General features: G+C 43.1%; 1 protein-coding gene across 9 annotated transcripts in view; it reads right to left on the reverse strand.

Annotated features, from left to right (window-relative positions):
* The window catches only part of TNIK (TRAF2 and NCK interacting kinase), a 349,621-nt gene that overhangs the window by 263,404 nt on the left and 66,584 nt on the right, over positions 1-19,633 (reverse strand). For all 9 annotated transcript variants that reach the window (XM_005886580.2, XM_005886579.2, XM_005886584.2 and 6 more), the window contains exon 2: positions 1,295-1,360. In XM_005886580.2, the coding sequence (XP_005886642.1) occupies positions 1,295-1,360 (66 nt within the window). The remainder of the gene's footprint in view (positions 1-1,294; positions 1,361-19,633) is intronic.

Below are 19,633 nucleotides of genomic sequence, written 5' to 3' on the forward strand. Positions count from 1 at the left end.
AATTATCGTCATTGAAAGTATTTAAAAGCATTTGCTGAGACACATTTCTTTCTTGTGTCAGACAGGATCAACGTCAAGCGAACATCTTGGGTAGACTACATTCTGTCTCACTGCAGAGGGTTGACATTTTAAGAAATAATGATTTCTTGCAAGAGAAAAATTTTCCCTTGGAGTGAACACCAAAGGGTACTACCTCCCAGTAAATAAAGGTTGAAATGTGATTCTGTTTACAATTGTATTTTAAAAACCAGATTCTCAAAATTACTATATATGTACATACATACATATGCAAAATATGTTTAGATATTTCTATGTATACTGGTACTTGACATTCTATATGATTAGAAATCTTATTATCCGGGTGACTTCTACAATAATTTGAATCAGCTAAGTGAAGTTTAGGCCTCAGAGGAAAATTTTTAAAAATAAAACAAGTGATAATTAGTAATGGAAATGCCATCCCGTATCACTACCACTCAGGAAAATGATGGATATTTCCCTAGAAACAATCATAAGGAAACAGTTGGTTTATTTTGAAGGCAGTTATTTCAATAGCTTATTCACTAAAACCCCCTGAGTTTTAGTCTAAAAACAGTTCATTTCCATTTCCTTTTGATAATCAGAAAGGGAATCAACCCACATTTTAAACAACCATTTTTTAGATCACTTACTGGGGAACAGTAAAATGCTTTTAAAAGCATTTTTGGGGAGAATTTGTAAGCAGAAATTAGTAAAAGGGCAAGAAGGACTTGTTATTCCTCAGCTCAATCTCAACTCAACCTTAACTTTTAATTATTTCGGATCTTGTAAAAAGTCATTGCTGCATTAGGTCTTTGCTGTGTGAGGTAGCCAGTTTTCTCCTAACTCTGTTCACCAAACTCATTTAACTCATGCTCTAGGGCCTAGGCCAATAACAAATCTAATTTTCCAGCTCTGATACTTTAATAGCTTAAGTTTCTAAAGTAAATGGCATCCTTTGCTCCTTTGAAAGCCAGACTGGCAATGATTAAAGTAACGGAAACTAACCACCTGAAGAACTTCAAATATGCAGACACGTGTCAGATATAAACATTGTAATACATAATGACTGGAAAGGCCCGAGTCCCAGAATCCAGTTTAGGCGATGGGACTGCACATATATTTAAAATGGTGGAGTGTCAACTAACAAGTACAGTATATTATTTCATTTTCAGTCTGTTATGAGGCATATATGAGCAAGAATCGACAGCACTGCAAGTCAGCATTCATGAACCCAAACAACACATAAGCCATGTGCAAACTCAACTGAACTTACCTTATAAACTTGTCCATATGTTCCATTTCCAACAAGTTCCACCAATTCAAAGATCCCTGCAGGATCCTGAAAGAAAATAAACAAATCATAAAAATTCAAACAATATTCTAGGCATTGTCTTAATTAAAAGCAAATACTTATGTAACATACACAAATAAATAACAACTTTAGCTTTGGGGCTCTCATGTGTTAATATTGAATACTATTAAACTTTAATTCAGTTGCAGCTATGAAATTAGTCAAAATCCATTTTGTTTCTATTTTACATTTCTATGAGATGTGTTAAAATCAGATAAAAAGAGACATGACTTCCACTGAAACAATAAAACAACAACTTACATTTCTCACTGTCAAATGGAAATACACTTGCAGACACATCAAGACACAATTTACAATAGGTAAGCTCTGGAAACAGCCCAAGTGCCCATCGGTAGATGAGTAGATAAAAAAGCTGTGGTACATTTACACCATGGAATACTATGCAGCAGTAAAAATGAAGGATCTCTTACCCTTTGAGACAGCATGGAGTGACCTGGAGAGTACTATGCTAAGCTAAATAAGCTAGTCAGAGAAAGACAAGTATCACATGATCTCACTCATATGTGTAATCTAATGAACAAGATAAACTGATGAGCAAAATAGGAGATCAAGGAACTTGCATGCATATATGCATAACCCATGGACACAGACAACAGGGTGATGAAGGTCTTGGACGGGCAATGGGGGCAGGCTAGAAGGGGTTAATGGGGAAAAATGGGGGCGTATGTAATACTTTCCGTAATAAAGGTTTAATTTAAAGAAAAGAGATAAAATGAGAGAGCCATTATCTTGGGGTTCTAATTTTTGAGATCTTCCTCTTTGAAAATTCTGCACTGCTTGTTGTGTTGAACGCTAGCAATCAAGAAAGTGGTACTCTTCTTACCTACGTGGTCACCATGGAAGCAACACCCCTGCCCCCCTCAGTGGTGTTGGATTCATCTCCCCTCTCTACAATGCCACCTCTGCAAAATACCCTTTTGCAGGAGGCTTCCAGCTCCTGCAGTACCTGAGGAATACCTGCAGGCATTAGAAGGCAAACTAAATCGGAGAATTAAGCAGGTTCTTACCACCAAATGTGTCTGCCTATCCTCAGTGTCAGCTAAACGTTAGAATGCTCAACAAATGTTGAACAACTGCAGCTATTCTTACGGAATCACTATCCCAAAAAGTTGAAAAGAAAAATCAAAGGCTATAAAATTCAACTCAGAGGCAGAAATTGACGTTGACCTCTACCGATTCCTAACTGGACAGAAATTGTTTCTGGAAAAGCCTAATTCAAGAATGACAAACATAAACATCCACAGGGGCCAGGAAAATGGCATAAGAGTGAAGTAGGGTCGCTGAGGCCTGTGGCAAACTGAAGAAGTCAGGTCTCCTTTGGGTGGGTTTGGGGGGATACATTGTTTGTAGTTGGAACAATTATACTGTAAACCTATGAACACAGTATTGCCAGGTCTAAAGATTTTTCAAGAAAAACGGAACAATTTGTTTAATCTGAGATTGCCTCTTTTTTATTGATTTTTATTGTTCAGAGTATTACATATGTCCCCCCATTTTCCCCTTCACCCAGTTCCACCCTACCCCAGACCTTCACCTAATTTTTAAATGTTAGACAACAACTCACTTAAACAACAAAACAAAAAAACTCTGAAGAACAAATAAAAGACAACCACCTCTGGCCTAAAAGCATGACTATAGCTAGTCAACACTTTTGTTATGAGAACGCTGCCACATATTATTAAGGTCGCTGAGACGGAAGGGGGAAGCCTAAGCTGGGGCTTCAGACAGATCAGGGTTGGACACCAGCTTTGCTGTAACTCGCTGTGGCCCTAGGACACCCTGGAGAGCAATTCAGTCTGTGAGCAGACAAAACGGGATGGCATCTACCTAGCAGAGCTCTGGTGAAGAGCAAGTGAGGGTCCAGCACCACGCCTTGAACATAGTCAGCCATCAACTAATATCCAATAATAACGTTTAAGATGAGGAACTTCACACCATTAGTAGCACAGAAATGGAGAAGGGCTGCTTCGGGCTGCTACTCATGAGCAAGGAAACAAACGAGTTGGATGTGACAAATGACAATTCTTCTTTAAAGTTAGTCTTTAGTAAATCAGGCCCAAGAAAAGCCCTTTGCAATGTGCCTTCAAAGAGTCCACATAGAAAATAAATACAAAACAAGCAAAACAAACAAACAAATAAAAACCAACAGTTGAAGCACTGAGTTGCTGAGAAAATAGAATTAGCGTTATCCATTATAAAGCCAGAAGGGCAAGAAACCACACTGCAGACTCGAGTCCCGACAGATCAAACTGTCCAGAAGTTCCCGCTAAACCCCATCTGGTCAGGGAGGTGTGGACACCTTTCCAGATGGAACCAGGGAACAGGAGAACACCGTTAAGGGCCGAGAGCTCTGTCTACCAAGACCCCGTCACTAAAAGACATGATCAGGGCCACCTGTGAGGCCTCAGGATAGGAAAGAAAAATTGTTTGTGCAACTACTAGGCAGCAGGTTTTATTGAAAACGAATTAGAAACAAATGAGGAAAAGGAAAAAAGAAGCCCGCAAATGGTGGCAGCTGCTGTTTGCTTCTAAGCTGTGCTTCCCAGTAGTTTGTTTGCTCAGTGCTGTTTCTGCAACAAATTTCAAGGGAGGTTCTACATTTGCTTGAAATATCTCAATTGTGTTTTCAACATTCATTTTTCTTACTAAAAAAAATGAACGAGAGAGAGAGAGAGAGAGAGAGAGAGAGAGAGAGAGAGAGAGAATGCAGGACAATGACTACTAGCTGCCTGCCTTAAGGAGTGTGGGAAGAGTAAGAGGGGTGTGGAGCATAGGGTGGGAAGAGCAACAGGGTGCAGAGCTTCTACACCCAGGGGTCATCCCACCTCATGGATCCCTCCTCAGGGCTGGGGTTTAATGGGTAGGTCTCTGGAGGAGCTGAGCAGCTGACTTCTCAGCTCTTTCCATTCTTGAACAGTCCATACTGAGCATATGGCCCAACCAATCGGAGCCAAGGAGGCTCAATGCTGACTTTCGTTCCAGCTACTGGGAGAGAGGCTTCCTCCACTGGACATGTCCAAGGGGATCAGAAGCAAAGATCAGTGGGACTGCAGACTTAGATTGGCATCCCCTCTTGGGTAAGCAACCAAACTGAAAACAATCATCGACTTAGGTTGGTTCCCCAGGAGGTAGACTCTGAAAATCACTGAGATTTACCCGGAGGGAGTCTGTTGGTGTGTGCACAGTGGGGGAGTGAAGGGAGAAGGACTTGACTGAGCAGAAGGAAGGGTTCAACTGGGACGCACAGGAGCTGTGAATCTGGGATGACTCTTCAAAACTATCCTACCTTGAGGCAGGGGAGCCTTTGTACCCCCCCTCCGTTAACTCATCATTGTAGGCTGTCCTCCATCCCCATCCCAGAGGTTATAATATTGGGGGAAGCAACATGCTTCAGGTGAGGACAATTCCCAGGTGAGAACCATCCCTACCTGCCTATGCTCCCAGCAGGTGGACAATGAGGGCCTCAGTTGTGGAGAGGGCATCTGAGTGACATATGGCAGCATCCACTACAAGCATTATGGTTAGAAATGACTAACAGTTTGGAACTAGAAGAGAATCTATAAGCATCTATGTTTACAGTGTGCTGACAGTAATAGGCAAAGTGGCATAATTAGGGTCATGGTATTTGCAAGCAAGGGGCTCTCGGAGACCCTAGAAAGCAGAAGGCAGAGGTATTGTTCAGGGACACTTGAACTTAGCACTGACCATGAGCTTCCCTCTACCCCCAATCTAAGTACCAGGAGAGCTAGATGTTTGTGAATATTCCCTACACAAATGCATGTAATTTTTGGTTATGTTCTTGAGGAATAGTGTTAGAACTCAAACATGGTAAGCATTCAGCTGTTTTCTCCACTCTTACAGGACTCTAAATGTACAGTTGACCCTTAAAGAGGTTGGAACTGTATGGGTCCACTTACATGCATATTTTTTTCAATAAATACTATAAATGTATGTTCTTTTCCTTATGATTTCCTTAACATGTTGTTTCCTCTAGCTTGCTTTACTGTAAGAATATGGTATATTGTACATATAACATACAGAATACATGTTAATCAATTGTGTATGTTATCAGTAAGGCCTCCAGTCAAAGGTAGGCTACTAGTAGTTAAGTTTTGGGGGAGTCAAAAGATATACACGGATTTTCACCCGCATGGGAGATCATGTCCCAAACTCTCGTAAGACTCATCTGTAATTTCTCCCAATGATTACCAATGACTTCAATCTCCTATTTTTAGTGTGGTTTGTTTTTTGTTTTTTGTTGTTTTTTTAATCAGTCCTGTCCTAGTTGTCGCTTTTGAGGCATTTATACTACAGAGTACCACACTCTTGTTGAAAACATATCCCCTCCTTTGTCTTCCAATACACCACTCAGTCTCTCTCAGAGATTCTGTTTCTTCTGCCCATACCTTAAAGGTAGGTTGACCCCAAGGTTCTATCCTCACATTGTTCATGTCCTAATGATTTTATCTCCAAACTAGAGGCCCAGTGCATGGGATTCGTGCACTGGTGGGGGGCATGGCCTGTGGGGATGGCCTGCTGTGGGAGCGGAGCTCATCCCAGTCTGCCGAGCAGCTGTGGACCCGCCCTCTGAGTGGCTGCTCCCTGGTCCGGCATCTTCCATGAAGCTGGAGCACTCACCTCTCCAGGGGGCCCGGTTGAGGCCAAGCCCAGGGACAATAGCATGGAGAGGTGGTGGAGTAGGCTTCAGTCCTGCGAGAGCTACAAACCTGCCTCCCAGCCTCCGAGGTCAGCTCTGTGAGCCTGATGGTGGCATTGTGTGGCCTGTGGGCATCTGGAGGAGGCAGCAGGGAGCAAGGAGGAGGAGCCTGGGGCGAGGAGGCGAAGATCGAAGCCCGGGTTCCTGCCCGTTGGCCCGGGGTTTGCAGCGGGAGCAGCCGCTCATCATGGTCAGCTGAGCAGCGCTCCCACTGTGGTAGCATACTGACCACCAGGGGGCAGCTCCTGCATTGAGCGTCTGCCCCCTGGTGGTCAGTGAGTGTCATAGTGACTGGTCAACCAGTCGTTCTGGTTGTTCCACTGTTTGGTCCCTGGGCTTTTGTTATATAGGATACCCACCGTATCCATCTACTCCACTCCATTCACATGAGCAGGCCTTCCCCATCTCTTGCTGGAACTATTTACTTTCACTCAATTCTTCCCTCCCTTCACTCTATCCTTCAAGCCGGTCTTTCTAAAGTAAACCTTTCTAAATGTTTTAAAATTTAAAACATTTAAATTTTAAAACATTTAAATTTAAGACATTTAAACAACACGCCATGCTTTAAAATTCTACATGATGTGTTCCAAATTGAAACCAAGATCCTTTCATTCTTGGGCCCACCTTTCGTTCTCAGCCTTGTGTTCCATCATTTTGTCCTATAATCAACCACCTCATCCCACCTGCCATTTCCCTCACACACCACACTCGGCCGTGTCTCGGTGTGTTGGTTCATACTATCTGTCTGCCAAGATTATGCCATCCTCTAACAGGCAAGCCCATCCTGGAAAGCCCAGATTGCCACCTCCTCTGGGAAGCCTTTCTCAGGTTAGTGCCACCGCCTCTCTGCACTCAAAGCATTTGTGCATAAGCTCTATGATAACTGCTTTTGCATAGTACTATACCCTCTTCCATTTCTCTCCTCTGACGAATTACAAATGCCCTGAGAGCAGGGACTGTACGTATTTATCTTAGTATTTCCCAGCACTTAGCACAGTGTCCCGCACATAACTGCTAGCAATAGCTATTTACTGAATAAGGTTGATGTCTCACTCCCAATTCTCTACAACACATGTAGAAAAAAGTCACACAAAAATGGGATCAGATGTGGAGCCAAAGGTCTAGCAAACCTAGGTCATTTCTTCTTTTTTAAAAAATATATTTTATTGATTTTATACAGAGAGGAAGGGAGAGGGATAGACAGTTAGAAACATCGATGAGAGAGAAACATCGATCAGCTGCCTCCTGCACACCCCCCACTGGGGACACGCCCGCAACCAAGGTACATGCCCTTGACTGGAATCGAACCTGGGACCCTTCAGTCCGCAGGCCGACACTCTATCCACTGAGCTAAACCGGTTAGGGCGGTCATTTCTTCTTCAATGTAGTCAAGCCGTCCCAGCCACTGTCCCCTCAATCCCTCTTACCCCGCTCTCCATTGCACAAAACGGTCCCATGCAAAGCTCCTACGGTTTCCCACTCTGAGGAAAAGTCATAAAGCCCACTGGCGCAAGCTGTGCCGCATGTGCATTGAGAAGATGGGCTATCAGGATGCGGCCCTGTGCAAGGCAACACAGAGAAGATGCTGTTCTTAATGATCATGTTACAAAGACAGGAAAGCCAAGAGACAAGAATCAGCTTAATTCTCCCTCTCGTGTTTGCTTAGCCGCTCCTAAAGCCAGGATGGGCAGCAGGAACGAAGTTTACATACACCAAGGAGAAAAGAGCAAATCATTGACATTTACCAAAGTCGGGAATCCCTCTTGGCTACACGTGCCTTTATTCAGATCATAACCTTTGCTGGGAGGCTGAAAAGAAAATGTAATTCTAAGGTAGAGTAGTTTACATGATTTCATAATGAAATGTAACTACAACATCTCAAAAGGCGAGCTGTTCCATGAAAGAAATGTAACTTCCTAACAAGTACCGATAAAGGCAAATTTAGTTAGTTATCGTCATAAAAATTACAATGATAGCTAACATCTCATCAGCATTTATGTACCAGGCACTATTCTAAGCATTTTCCATAATTAGGTCATTTCATTACCACAGCTCTATCAAGTGGATACTACTGTTGTCTTTGCTTTACAGATAAGGAAACTGAGGCACAGAGAGATTAAGCATTTGGTCCAAGTCACACCACCGATGAGTAGATGAGCCAGAGCGTACCAAATCCTGGGCACTTAACCACTCCGTGCAGCTTCATGGAATCCACATTCTCAACCCTTGACTTGCCGTTTGCTGGCTCTCTAGCCTTGGGCAAGTTTCGTATCTGCTCTGAGTCACAGTTTCTTCATCTCTAAAATGGGGACAATATTACCTTCCTCACAGGCTACTGTGAGGAGTGTGGAAGTGTCTAGACTAGCTCAGGGCCTGACACACAACAGGATGTCCATAAATATTAATCCCCTTCTTTCCTTCTTTTTTACTTTGAAAAAGAGTTCATTTAATATACACACAAAAAAAACCACCTTGCCACAGAAAATTCAGTCTGTATTTCATATATCTTCAACTAATAAAACCAGTAAAAGAAAACCTATTGTTTTTTAATCAACATCAATATGTACTTAGTAAACTGGGTCAGATATTTATGTGCATACAGATGTCTCTTTAGAAATAAGTGAGACTATTGGGAAGACACGTTAACTTTTTGGGGCTCCTGGGATGTTACAATAAATTTTCTCTTCTGTCACTTGAAATTCAAGAATTCAGACAACAGTGGCAAGCTTAAGCCTGACTTCACAGCTGGGTGGAGAGATTTAAGATCTAGAGGTTAATATGCATATTCACTGAGTTATGCTTTAATTCTTCCAGGTCCCCCGAATGATACTGGATTTATCATGACACTAAATAACATCTCTAGACTAAATCCCAAACTAGGATGACTATTCCTTAGCCTCATAAAAGATGACACATATTCCTCCCAAATGAAAATGAAATTAAGAGAGAGACATTGGGAGGGATCATGAGCAATGGCTTAAAGAGACACCCTGTTTTCCCCAGATTCCTCCTAAAGACATAGCCATTCCGTGGCAGACCTTCCATTTGATTCACCCGTCCTCGAGCAGGGTGAAACAGACCCCAGCTGAACATGGATGGCTGATCCGGCTCCCAGAATGGCTGCCTACCCCCGGATTCCCTACTGACATCTGCCAAGCAACTGTGCTTACTCTAAACTCAGGGGCCTTAAAAAGACCAAAATGTTATTTCTCTTAGAACCATATTTAGCAGCTGTTTTGTTCAGTTTCAGCCTAACTGACAAGTATATGCTTACAAAAGCGAAACAGAATAAAGAAAACAGGAAAAGGAGAACTCTCCACATTTATCTCGAGCCTTCAGGCTTTTCAACACCACGTTCTTCCCAAGTAAGTGCAGCGCTCGGACAACTGTGCTGACGCAACACCCGCTTTCTCGTCCATGCTGCACTCACAGCCAAATAAGGTCCCTCAAAGCTCATTTCATACCCACCTGCCCTCCTCCTAATGTAGCAGGGGCCTGAGGAGCCAAAGATCTTCCTTGCCTTCCACAATGGGGTTTATTGTGGAAGCTCTACCCACATCTCCCACCCACCTACTGTCTGAGGTAGAAGCAGAAGGTACTTCCAACCTGGTGAAGAAAAGATACCAGTATGTGAGCAAATAACTGCATGTATGCAACTCATTAAATTACAATGACAAGCAACATGCAGGGAAAGTATAAGGTGCTCCAAGAATATCTACCTGGGATATTTAGAATACAGTCTAGATTTATCTTTGTTAACATACTGTCCAAGCTATGCACATCAAATGGAACAAATTATTTAAGTTAAAAAAAATGTGTGCTGTGTTTTCTCACTTAATCATCTGTAAAGCATAAAAACAGTTAGGGTCCCAGGTTCGATTCTGGTCAAGGGCACATACCTTGGTTGCAGGCTCCTCCCCAGCCTGGGACCCTAATTGGGGCACTTGCAGGAGGCAACCAATTGATGTGTTTCTTTCACATCAATGCTGCTCTCTGTCTTTCCCTCTCACTTCCACTCTTCCTAAAAATCAATGGAAAAATATCCTCGGATGAGGATTAACAACAACAACAACAAAAAGTTAGAGTTCCTGTCTAGATTCTACTCCTGGCCCGTGTCATTTAAACTATCCTGTTTGGTGGTCCCATCTGCAAAGTGGGATCACCTGCTTGGCCGGCCTTTTTCACAAGGTCGCATCCTGCATATGAATGTGCTGGGCACCTCCCCCGCCCCCTCAGCTCCATGTGTCCTGCACTGTCCCTTGGGAAAGGTGGTCTTGAGTGCAGGATGCCATCTGCCTCGTACAGCTGAGCCTGGCTAGATGGTGCTGGCATCCCTTTACCAACCCTCGCTCTTAGCTACATCAGGATGTGATCCTTGCCAAGCCTCAAGGCACACCAGCCTCGATGCTGGTAGCTTCTTCCAGCCCTAGGGCCAGGAAGGCTGCAGCCTCCCCACCTCCTGTTCAGTTTAAAGTTCCATCTGCTACTGAACAGCCATCGGTAGTGAAAGAGCTTCCCACGCCCCCTGCCGCTGCTCACCTACTCACTGGGGACTCTGCGGCTCTGCCTGTCCTCAGAAAACAGTCTTTAGCAGCAGATCTGAAACCTGGCGCCGCAGATGAGCCGCTACAAACCTTAAATGACCCTGGTCATTATCACTGTGTCTGGGATAGACAATGGCCTAAATGCTTCATATGCATTTTCATATTTAATCCTCAGAGCAATCATGAGAAGTAGATATTACTAACCCCCATTTCCACATGATGAAACAAAAGCTTCAAGGAATTAAATAACTTGCCCAAGGTTAAACAGTATGTAATAGAAACAGCAGCCAAGACCAGATAATAAAATAAGGATAAAAATACCTTGCTCAAGGATTGTGTTGAGGATCCAAAACAGCATATATAAAGCACTCAGCACCAGTGTATGGCAGTGCTTCACAAGTAACACTACTGCTATTATTGCTATTGCTGCTGGTATTAATAAAAGTTCCCCAAGGTGACAACACTGGTCAACAGTGCAGCCAGGATTTAAATCCAGATTGTTTTATTTCAAGTCCATCATTACTCGCTGCTCTATAAATGGCCAAAGCTAAAATTAACTTGGAGTTATGGGGCTGGTGAAGGCCTTGTGGTTTAACAATGGAGACAGAGAAGAACCAGTGGCCTCCGACCAGGCAGACACAACTAGCCAAGTGGCTGGGAACACAGGAGTCAAATGAGCCATGGATGCTCAGTGCCTGCCCATCAGAGCCTGGAGTCCAGCCAAGTGGGGCTTTAAATTTCTATCCAAAGCTATAGTTTCTTTTTATGCCTCCTGTGCCATCAGCTAGGATGAACAGTGATTACTTAAGTTAACCATTTAATTGACAGTGAGAGAAGTACACCATAGCAGTTAAGACCACAGACTCCACAGCCAAAAAGCCTGACTCTGATCCCAGCTTCACCGTTTGTTTACTAGCTATGTGACCTTTACCATTCTGTCTCCATTTCCTCAACTGTAAAATAGGGTAATGGTAGTACCTACTACATAGGATTATTCGACAAAATAATTAATACATATAAAACATTCAAAGCAATGCCTGGCATATTATAAGTGCGCAAAAGTATCTGCTAATGACCCTTTACTCTAGAATGCAAACTCCAACAAGGAATGACTTCTATTGGCTTTGTTTGCTGCAGTATCCCCAATACTTAAATTACTGACGGGGACGTTATAGGCACGCACTGAATACTTTCTGGATGAATCAAGGCCCCATATCACCAGTTCTCCCGCTGACGGCCAAAATGTAGCAAGGTCTCTGAAGTGTGGAGCAGGCAGGGATATCTAAGATCTTATCATTAAAACTCCTCTCCTCATGTTACACAAGAGCAAAGTAAGGCCCATGTAGGTGCTATAAAATCACAAATTTTTCTAACAAGAGTGTTTAGGACACTTGGCCAAGTTCTCACCTAGTTAGTGCCAGGGTTAGGTCAAGACCCCAAGCCCTTTGACTTTTAATTTTCCCCTCTGTTCAGTAAAATCATTTGATAAACCAAAGAAATCACTCATTATCTTTAAAAACAGTGGGCCTGGAAGGGAAGGAAGTAGGGACAGTGGGGAGGGTGGAGAGGAAAGGTAAGCACTTGTGTTGGGTCCTAACTTCCACATATTTGGGTTAAAAAGTGAATTAATTCACGCCCAGAACTGATGTAATGAGATTTATAACTTATCTCCAATTTGATGTCAATGTGATAGTCGACTGGATTGTTGATGTCAATGAGATAGCTGACATGTACCTGTCTGCAAAGGAGATAAATGGAATTTTTCAAAATATATTTCCTCAGTTCAAAGACTTGGCATATTCATACTCATATTTATCTCAGCTCCAAACTATTTCCTTACAGGAGAAAACAAAGAAGTCAATATAAATTGACTATTGTTCACTGGCATACCTGGGGCATATATAATTAGGAACATCCAATTAAAATTACAATCCAAGAAGGAGTTATAACATTAATTAGAATATTTTTTTCTGATTTTGGTACACAGGTACATTAATCCTTTGTCAACTGTTGGGATTCAAGGGCCAGCCCTTCTCATGCTTTCTGACCTGGTGTTCCCGAGCCACACCCACAAGCTGCCTGTGGACATGTGGATGCACAAAGCCCACTGCTCTGTTCAGAGATTATTTTCCAAACACATCCCCAGTTGAGAAAAAGCACTCTTAACTCCATAAAGCAGAATGAGAATATTCTCCAGGATACTAAGACACAAGGCAGATTTTGGACAAGGATTGGGATCTCCACCTTCCAGAACTTTTCTCCACTCTCCCACAGTCTGTTCAAGCTCAAACATGGCAAGTTGCTCTGAAGGTCAATATGGTCCCTTCCCTCCCACCATCAGGATGCTGCAGAGATTATACAGCTATTTGGGGAAATGTAACAGTTTACAGAGATATGCAAACAGGGGATCTCTCTAGACCTGTCAGGACAGGGTAACTTACCAGTATTTCCAGCAACACAAGGTCGAAATGATGGGAACCAGACTAGCAAAGATGTTGGCGTTTTGCCTTTTCAAAGATGCTTAGATGAAGAAAAAAGATAGCAGTTGTAGCAGATGGACTTTAAAGACAAGAACTGATTACTTAAATAATTAAATAAGAAGGACTAGGACACCATCCAAGGTTTTATTTTAGAAAGAACAGCCTTCACCTTTCCCCCAGAGGAACACATTTACCACCTGCTTACAACAGACCAACAACATTATATTTGCTTGAAAGCTTTTCAGCATTTCTCCCCACACCTATAAGCAACCATGTAGTTGACAAAAGGCCCTCTCTATGGGGTGAGGACGTTAATGTTGGTTGGTTAGGTCCCCTAGTCCTCTCTCAGTTCCAGAGAGGGGCAGGATGGCCAAGAGCCCCCCAACAGCTACCTGGGGCAGAGGCTTGTCATCTGGCAGATGGTGGTAGGAGCCCAGCCCAGTCCATCACTTGGTGTCACCACTAATGGTACAGATGGCTGGTTAATACCAACTGGTTAATACCAACTGATTAATACCAACTGGTTAATACCAACTGGTTAATACGAACTGGTTAATACCAACTCATACAGACTGTTTATAGCAGGAATTCTTTGGCATCTGATTCATCTCTTTTCTTCAAGGCTTTTGTCCCTATGGCTAGGCTAGCATGGATGTTTACGTTTTTTCATTTATTTGTTTGTTTGTTGTACAAGGCAGATCATTTTTGGAATGGGGACTTTATACCATCTGTTCAAGGACCAAAAAAAATTTTTTTGGCAGATTCAAGCAGCTAAAGCTAAATTTCTCTGTGATTCTCCAGGTTTCCAAGGGTGTTGGATTTCCATTGTCAAACAACTTTGGGGACACTGGATTAAAAAGATTAGCAATGTAGCTCTTTCTTTGCTGCAGGGCCTCTCGGGGCTTTTGATGTATTAATGTACCCTGTGACTCTCTAAGAGAGGGCAGAAGCTTTTCACATTTCCCCTATCCAAACCTGGCTGAAGAATACTTTTTTTAAGGGATCCTTGTATCTCTCTAAGCCCTGGTGTTCTGTGCAGCATAGGTTAGAAAATGATAGTGCATAGAACATTCTTTCCTTTCTTATTCCTATTAACCAAACCTTGAATCTTAGGTTACTGTAGCAAGGACTGCTCAATACTACACAGTAAACATTCTTCCATTGTTCCTTAGCAACAAATATCTCAATTTTATTTGGAAGGCAATGCACACCCAGGTCAAAAACAACATGCTCTGACCCCATTGAAGCTAGAGATGAATATGTGAGTAAGTTCTGGCCAATGACATGTAAGCAGAATTATCACGTGGGACTTTCAGAAGAGTTGTTCACATGGAGCTGAGTTAGCTGAGAGAAGTTCTCTTGTGTCCTCCACCCTGATCCTTTCCGCTGCCTGGAATGCAGAGGTGATGGCTGGGACACTGCAGCCATTTCTGACCCTGAAGTGAATTTAAGAATAGAAGCCTCATGCTAGTTGTAACTACAGAACAATAAAATGATCCTAAGCCTCTGATGACCCTAGAACTACTGCACCACCACTGGACTGCCTATGTCTGGACTTCTTTATCATGAACGAGAAGTAAACTTCTATCTTTTAACCCACTAACATTTGGGGCTTTCTGTTTATGCAGTTGAGTTCTAACTGATTTGCTTTAAAGTTTATGGTTCAGATATTATTATTTATTTATGTTTAATGAACAGTCCTTCTTTAAAGTAGTCTTCTCCATTATAGCCTTTTGATCCTTGGTTAGAGGAGGCAGTCGCTAGAGTTGTTCAAGAAATATTCCTGTTCTCTTCCTGCTGGTATGTTATAGGATGGCACATCCACACCCCACTTTTAGGTTGAGTTTAGCCACATGATTCGCTTTGGCCAATGCGATGATATGTGGGCTTGGAGCCTCCATCGGTCTGTCCGTGGGAAGCTGATGCCTAGAGCCCTCTCCTGACTCGTTCTGGACATGTTGGCATGGTTACGAAATAAGCTTCAGCTGTCTTTTATCTCTAAGATAGTCATCACAGCATATATTAGCCTATTCTGACTCAGGACAGAAACTACCAAAAGATGGTGACAATGATCATCACACTGTTTAATGCTCTATGGTTTCTGAAACAATATTTGAGTAGAACCCCTTTTTACTGGGTGCCTCCTGTGCCTCAGACACTGTACAGGGCATTTTGCAAACATTATTTTATTTATTCTCAGCTTTGATCCTGAGAGGCAGGTTGCTCACAAAAGAGAAAACTGAGGCTAAGAAAGTAGCCAGTGCCAAACACACATTCTCCCCACTGTCTCCAAACTGCAACGTCTGAAGGTAGCCCTGAACACAATGAAAACCCTTATGAAGCTGGCTAGAGACACAGGGATTCTGGGAACCCTTTCTTACAAAGGAACGGGGGTAGGGCAGGGGAGAGGAGGAGGAATAAAAAGCAATTAAAAATGGAGTTTCCTTTCACGTGGCTGACCACATCCTATATGGCCCAAACCAGGGCATGCCGGGGCTTGTAGTCCCTGCACCCCACTGAAGACAGCAGACCCATAGGTCCTCTGACTGCTCATCTGAGGGCCTTTGAATTCAGACCTGCTCTCTGAACCACTGTCAAGGTAACCTAGCAGCCGAGAATAACTAATTGGGCAGCATTCCCTGACTGCTGGCATGAACAGTTACACTCTCAGCATCGCCGTGGCAACCTGACTGGAATGCTGGTTATGCACACAAAGAAAAACCGGTCTCCATTCAGGCCAGGATTGCGTTTTGCCTCTATTCCACTTTTCTGATTACAAGTTGCTACTGAAAAAGGAATCCTTCTTTTAAGAAGAATGTTTATTACCAGTCTGTGGGAAAACGACATTTTCTTAGCCTAGAAAAATTTGGAAATTGGGAGGGGAATAAGATATCCTCTAAGAGATTTTAATAAGACAGGCTCTCTACCAACAACAGTAAAGGTCATCACAGGTGACATATAACCAGGCCCGGGAATCTATGGAGATGTCAAAAGCATGGCATGGGCAATGGATGGCTAACACCTGGATCACATTACATTGAGCAGTGCTCATCTCCTGGGCACCTACCATGTGCTATTGTGAGTCTCTCCTCCAAATCCGCCAGTGGCTCCCCTTGACTACTCCACTCCACCATCCACCCCCAGCCAACATCTTTACATAGCCCTCTCCAGGTATCAGCAAATTGCTCACTACACCCAGGAGATGTCCTATATGCTCTTATGTGCTATGTCCTTGTGCCTGCCACCCAGAAAGCGCTTTGTTCTCACATCTCTGTCAAAGTCTTACCAGTCTTTCGAGGCCCAACTCAAATCATATTTCATACCTAAGGATGATCCCCTTACATCCATTAAACTCCTCATTAAAGGGCATCCCAGAGACTGCCTTGGAGGCATCTGTCTTACTGTCCTGGAAGGCAGCTCTCCAGAGAGCAAAGTGTGCATCTTCATGATCTCTGAATCCCCTGAGATGTTCAACAGACATGCCTTCCACAGCAGCAGTGTGGTGTGGGAAAATGAGGAGCAATTTGTGTATCAACTGATCAGGGTGTCCGTGGGACTTTCCACTTCCAGTTGTGTAATCTCTGAAAAATTACTTAATCTCGTTGAACCACTTTCTTTACCTATCAACAGGGTGCTACTGAAAGTGTAGTCCATGACCAGCACCCAGGAGCCTGTGAGAAAAGCGGAATCTTGGACCCTGCCCAGACCTACCGAATCAGAATTAACAAGATCCCAAGATGATGCAAATAAATATTACTATTCCAAAAGTACGAATAAAACCTACCTAAGCAGAGGTACAAGAATGAGGGAACGTTTACGGAAAATACCCAGCAAGGAGGTAATACATAACAGACCTTTGCTAAATGAGGAAACTATTACTATTTAGTTTCAATAAGTATATGGAAAGTTGAACTGTTCAGTGTTATGGAGGATTCAGATATTATGGCATGAGCTTGCCCTCAAAGAGCATATCTAATCCTATATAATAAAAGGCTGATATGCAAATCGACCGAATGGCAGAATGACAGGTTGCTATGATGCACACTGACCACCAGGGGACAGATGCTCAATGCAGGAGCTGTCCCCTGGTGATCAGTGCGTTCCCACAGGGGGAGGGCTGGTCAGCCAGAAGCTGGGCTCATGGCTGGTGAGTGCAGCGGCAGTGGCGGGAGCCTCTCCTGCCTCCGCGGCAGCACTAAGGATGTCCGGCTGATGGCTTAGGTCAGTGATGATGAACCTATGACACACGTGTCAGAGGTGACACGCGAACTCATTTTTTTGGTTGATTTTTCTTTGTTAAATGGCATTTAAATATATAAAATATCAAAAATATAAGTCTTTGTTTTACTATGGTTGCAAGTATCAAAAAATGTCTATATGTGACACGGCACCAGAGTTAAGTTAGGGTTTTTCAAAATGCTGACACGCCGAGCTCAAAAGGTTCGCCATCACTGGCTTAGGCCCACATCCCCGGAGGGCTCCCAGACTGCGAGAGGGCACAGGCCGGGCTGAAGGACCCCCCCACCACCGAGTGCATGAATATCGTGCACTGGCCTTCTAGTTGGTAATACAGAAAAATAAGTGAGGGCTGAGGAGGGCAGCTGGATCTGCCTTCTCCACAGCTGACAAGGTTGAGCATTGTTGACCTATGAACCAGGAGGTCACAGTGCTATTCCTGATCAGGTCACATGCCTGGGTTGAGGGCTTGGTCCCCAGTGTGGGGAGTGCAGGGGGCAGCCACTCCATGATTCTCTCTCATCATTGAGGTCTCTATCTCTCTCTCCCTCTCCCTTCCTCTCTGAAATCAATAGAAATCTTTTTTAAAAACATGAAGAAAAGGTTTGGTAGTATCTACTGCTTTGAAAATGCCGGGGAAGGGAATGGGAGGGACACCAGGGTGGGTCCTAGGAGAAAAGTAATTCCTAACAGATCTGGGACCTTCTCTGCTGCAGAGCGCAGGAGAGAGCCACGAAGGGAGTTCTGAGGATTCCAGGTTGCCAGGCAGAACTAGGAGGGCAAGAGCCTGAGACTGGATGGAGCTGAGGGGCAGCCACTCGGATGAGCAAGGAGGGAGCATTTGCTGGAGGAGATGCTGTAATTCATTTCTCAAGAACCCTGCTAGGAAAGAAGAAGAGTTAGAATTCAAGAATCCTGCTCTAAACAGACAGACAGGCAGAACACAATGTAACTGTGAAGAAAGTTCGGAGGAACAGGAAATCAATAGGGACTGAAGAGCCACGGGAGGCTGAAAGGAAAGGTGGGCAGCTGGACTGTGGAGTACACACAGGATTGGTATAAGAGAGAGAGCAGGAGAGGGGAAGCAATGCTTTTTTAAAAATGGTATTGTTTTAAAAAGATACATGTTAAACACATGACTCAGTTCTGTCAGAAATGACAAATGACGGAAACCTGTCGCTTACAGGCCAGCACCCTCATTCCGGAAGCTTCATGGCACCATTAGCATTTCAAAAGGCAGAGAGATTTCAAGTACTGAACACACATGGCTGTGACAAAGTGGGAGACACACATGCGATAAAGAATTATAAAACCATTATTAGTATTATTTTTACAAGTGCTATGTTTGTTCCAGGCAACAAAGGAGCAAATATACAAATTACATAGCTTTAATAATTTGTTAACATTCACCTCCCCCACTCAGGTACACTCCCTCCCCGCACAAGGCAGGGGCTGGGCTAGCTTCACATTAATATCCTTAGCAACTCGCACAGTATCATGACACAGAGGGTTCAATAAGCAAATAATTTTTAACAAGACCAATAAGATAACACAGATCAGTTACTTACTTTTTCTTCGGTGAAATAAAGAGATAAGTAAGGAAGACTTTCTACATCGTGAAGATAAGAATGTGCATCCCTTGGGAATACACACGTGGGTACAAGAGTCTCTATGAAGCCACATTCAAATATGGTGGGCATCATCTTGGAAAGCCTATTTTCCACAAGAACGAAAGCGTTTGTTTTCTTAATATGCTGAATTAAATATGGATAAGTTTGTATCAACTTTTTTCCCAGTGTAATTACCACAGTCAGCCCACCATTATCTCTAAGGGTTCAAATATACTCTCCACCATATGGATATTTTCATAAAAACATTCAGAAGTATATTGTTCACCTCTATCACTTATATCCCTAGTTTTCAAATATAGTAAATCCTCTTTATTTCACCCCTATTCATTCATAATTTGCTATTATTTAGGGAGCTGGAGAGCAGTTTACTCTTCTGTTGTCCATACAGAGTAGGTTTTAAGGAAAGTAATAATGTAAATATATAACAAAAGTAATACTTTTTTTAACTTCTCAAGCAGTCCAGGGGCATTCACATCCAATTGCTGGCTAATTACAGACATCTCTACTAACGTTGGTGCTCTAGGGCCTCTGTTTTATTTATTTATTTTTTTAAATATATTTTATTGATTTTTTACAGTGAGGAAGGGAGAGAGATAGTCAGAAACATCGATGGGAGAGAAACATCGATCAGC

Source organism: Myotis brandtii, unplaced genomic scaffold, assembly GCF_000412655.1.
Source record: "Myotis brandtii unplaced genomic scaffold, ASM41265v1 scaffold99, whole genome shotgun sequence".
NCBI lineage: Eukaryota > Metazoa > Chordata > Mammalia > Chiroptera > Vespertilionidae > Myotis > Myotis brandtii.